The sequence below is a fragment of the Acanthisitta chloris genome, unplaced genomic scaffold, assembly GCF_000695815.1.
Source record: "Acanthisitta chloris isolate BGI_N310 unplaced genomic scaffold, ASM69581v1 scaffold4002, whole genome shotgun sequence".
Lineage (NCBI taxonomy): Eukaryota > Metazoa > Chordata > Aves > Passeriformes > Acanthisittidae > Acanthisitta > Acanthisitta chloris.
The window spans coordinates 174-2,573 of NW_008658624.1; the positions used below are offsets into that span (position 1 = coordinate 174).

Genomic DNA, 2,400 nt, shown 5'->3' on the forward strand with positions numbered 1-2,400 from the left:
GCCTCTGCCCCATTGGGGCCAAACTGGGAATGCCACAGGCTGAACTGGTTCCAGTCCCACTGCACAGCAGCGCTGGCATCGCTGGGAGCTGGGCTGTCCCCACTGCCTCCACGTGCAGCCAGCACCCTTCCCTGTCTGGGGTTTGGGCCCTTCCAGCCTCTGGGACCCCAGTGGAGTGTGGGAGGGACCCTCACATGTTCTGCTGGATTTGGGAACTCTGTTTCTTTCCCACAGTCCCTGGTCCAGTCCAGGAAAGCAGGAATCACATCTGCACTGGCCTCGAGCACCTTGAACAATGAGGAGCTGGTAGGTGCTGGGCTGGGCTGGGCTGGGGGTGGTCGTGGTGGGGGCTGAGCCTCAGGGGCTGGGCCAGCAGCAGAGGTGCAGGGTCTGTGCCACACCAGCATCCTCCGGTGATACCAGAGCAGCTGGGATGCTCGTGGCTGCACCCTGGGCTAAAATCATAGGATCATTAGGTTTGGAAAAGACCCTTAAGATCATCAATTCCAAGCATCAAGCTAACCCCATCACCGTGTCTTCAAGTGCCATCCTCTGCCCTGCTTGAGCATTTCTCCCCCTCTCTCTCTCCTGTGTCTGCACAGAAAAACCATGTTTACAAGAAGACCCTGCAAGCCTTAGTGTACCCCATCTCCTGCACCACACCCCACAACTTTGAGGTGTGGACAGCCACCACCCCAACCTACTGCTACGAGTGTGAGGGGCTGCTGTGGGGCATCGCCCGGCAGGGCATGCGCTGTGCTGAGTGTGGTGTCAAGTGCCACGAGAAGTGCCAGGACCTGCTCAACGCTGACTGCCTGCAGAGTAAGGACCTGGTGACCACAGCCTTGTCCCTTCTGGCTTTGCAGAGAGAGAGGAGCAGCCTGGGAGTGCTGCCCGGGGCATGGGGGAGGTGGTGGGGCAGGTCTGTTGTGGTAGGGGTAGATCCCTCCAGGTTTGAATCAATCCATGTATAGAATCATAAAATCATAGCGTCATGGAATTATGGGATTGTTAAGGTTGGAAAAGACCTTTAAGATCATCAAGTCCGACCATCAACCAGCACCATCCTGGTCACCACTAAACCAAGTCCCCCAGTGCCACATCCACATGTTGTCTGAACACCTTCAGGGATGGTGACTTCAGCACTGCCCTGAGCAGCTGTGCCAGTGCTTTATAACTCTTTCTGGGAAGAAGTGTTTCCTTATATGCAATCTAAACCTCCCCTGGTGCAACTTGAGGCCATCTCCTCCTGCCTGTCCCCACCTGGGCATGGTGGGCTTGGGGGGCTCTTGACTCTCACCTGGATACCACCTGCCCTCTGCCCCATCTCACCCATGGCTGTCCTCTTCCAGGAGCAGCAGAGAAGAGCTCCAAGCATGGAGCAGAGGACAGGACCCAAAATATCATCATGGTGCTGAAGGACCGCATGAAGATCCGTGAGCGCAACAAGCCAGAGATATTTGAGCTGATCCAGGAGGTGTTTGGGGTCACCAAGACCACACACACACAGCAGATGAAGGCAGTGAAGCAGAGTGTCCTGGATGGCACCTCCAAATGGTCAGCCAAGATCAGCATCACGGGTAGGCACCTGCCACCTTTGGCTGTGGGGACCGTGAGCTGTCCCCTTGCTGCATGCTCCAACCCCTCATCCTGCCAAGCAGCTTCAGCCCCTGGGGCTCTGCAGGGGGCACAGTTGCCTGTTTTGGGGGTCTTGGTGTGGCTGTGGCACTGACTTCTCTCTCTGTCTGTTCTCTCTGCTGCGTGTTCTGTGCATGTGCCGTGTGTGGATGGATGTGTGCTGTGCTGTGCTGTGCTGTGCTGCAGTGGTTTGTGCCCAGGGTCTGCAAGCCAAGGATAAGACAGGTTCCAGTGACCCCTATGTCACTGTCCAGGTTGGAAAGACCAAAAAAAGGACTAAAACTATCTACGGCAATCTCAACCCAGTCTGGGAGGAGAATTTCCACTTGTAAGTTCACCCCTGTCCCCTCCCTGGCCACTCGTGGCTGTGCTGGCTGGCAGCATGTCCCTGCGGGGGGGGGAGTCAGCTGGGCCTCATCCTGCCCCTGCTAAGGGTGGTGCTGGGGTCCCTTGGGGTGCTGCCACAGACTCCAGGCTGTGTAGGGGCTGCCTGGGCATGGCACAGCCCCGTGGGGAAGGTTGGTGCCCCACAGCTGCTCTTCCTGCCCCATGCTGGGATGGTCAGGGAAGCAGAGGATGGGGAGAGGCTGGAAAGGTTTCCCTGCTCATCCCAGGGCTTGCCCTTCTCACCCCCAGCGAGTGCCATAACTCCTCCGACCGCATCAAGGTCCGAGTGTGGGACGAAGATGATGACATCAAGTCCCGTGTCAAGCAGCGCTTCAAGAGGGAATCTGATGATTTCCTGGGCCAGACCATCATCGA

The 2,400-nt window shown here is 57.4% G+C and overlaps 1 protein-coding gene across 1 annotated transcript in view; it reads left to right on the forward strand.

Annotated features, from left to right (window-relative positions):
• Window positions 1–234: 234 nt before the first annotated feature.
• The window catches only part of LOC103812148 (protein unc-13 homolog A-like), a gene marked incomplete at both ends in the record, with an annotated part of 3,926 nt that continues 1,760 nt past the window's right edge, over window positions 235–2,400 (forward strand). Inside the window, 5 exons of the mRNA XM_009085157.1 lie at window positions 235–306; window positions 603–822; window positions 1,353–1,580; window positions 1,825–1,966; window positions 2,275–2,384. Of these exons, the coding sequence (XP_009083405.1) occupies window positions 235–306; window positions 603–822; window positions 1,353–1,580; window positions 1,825–1,966; window positions 2,275–2,384 (772 nt within the window). The remainder of the gene's footprint in view (window positions 307–602; window positions 823–1,352; window positions 1,581–1,824; window positions 1,967–2,274; window positions 2,385–2,400) is intronic.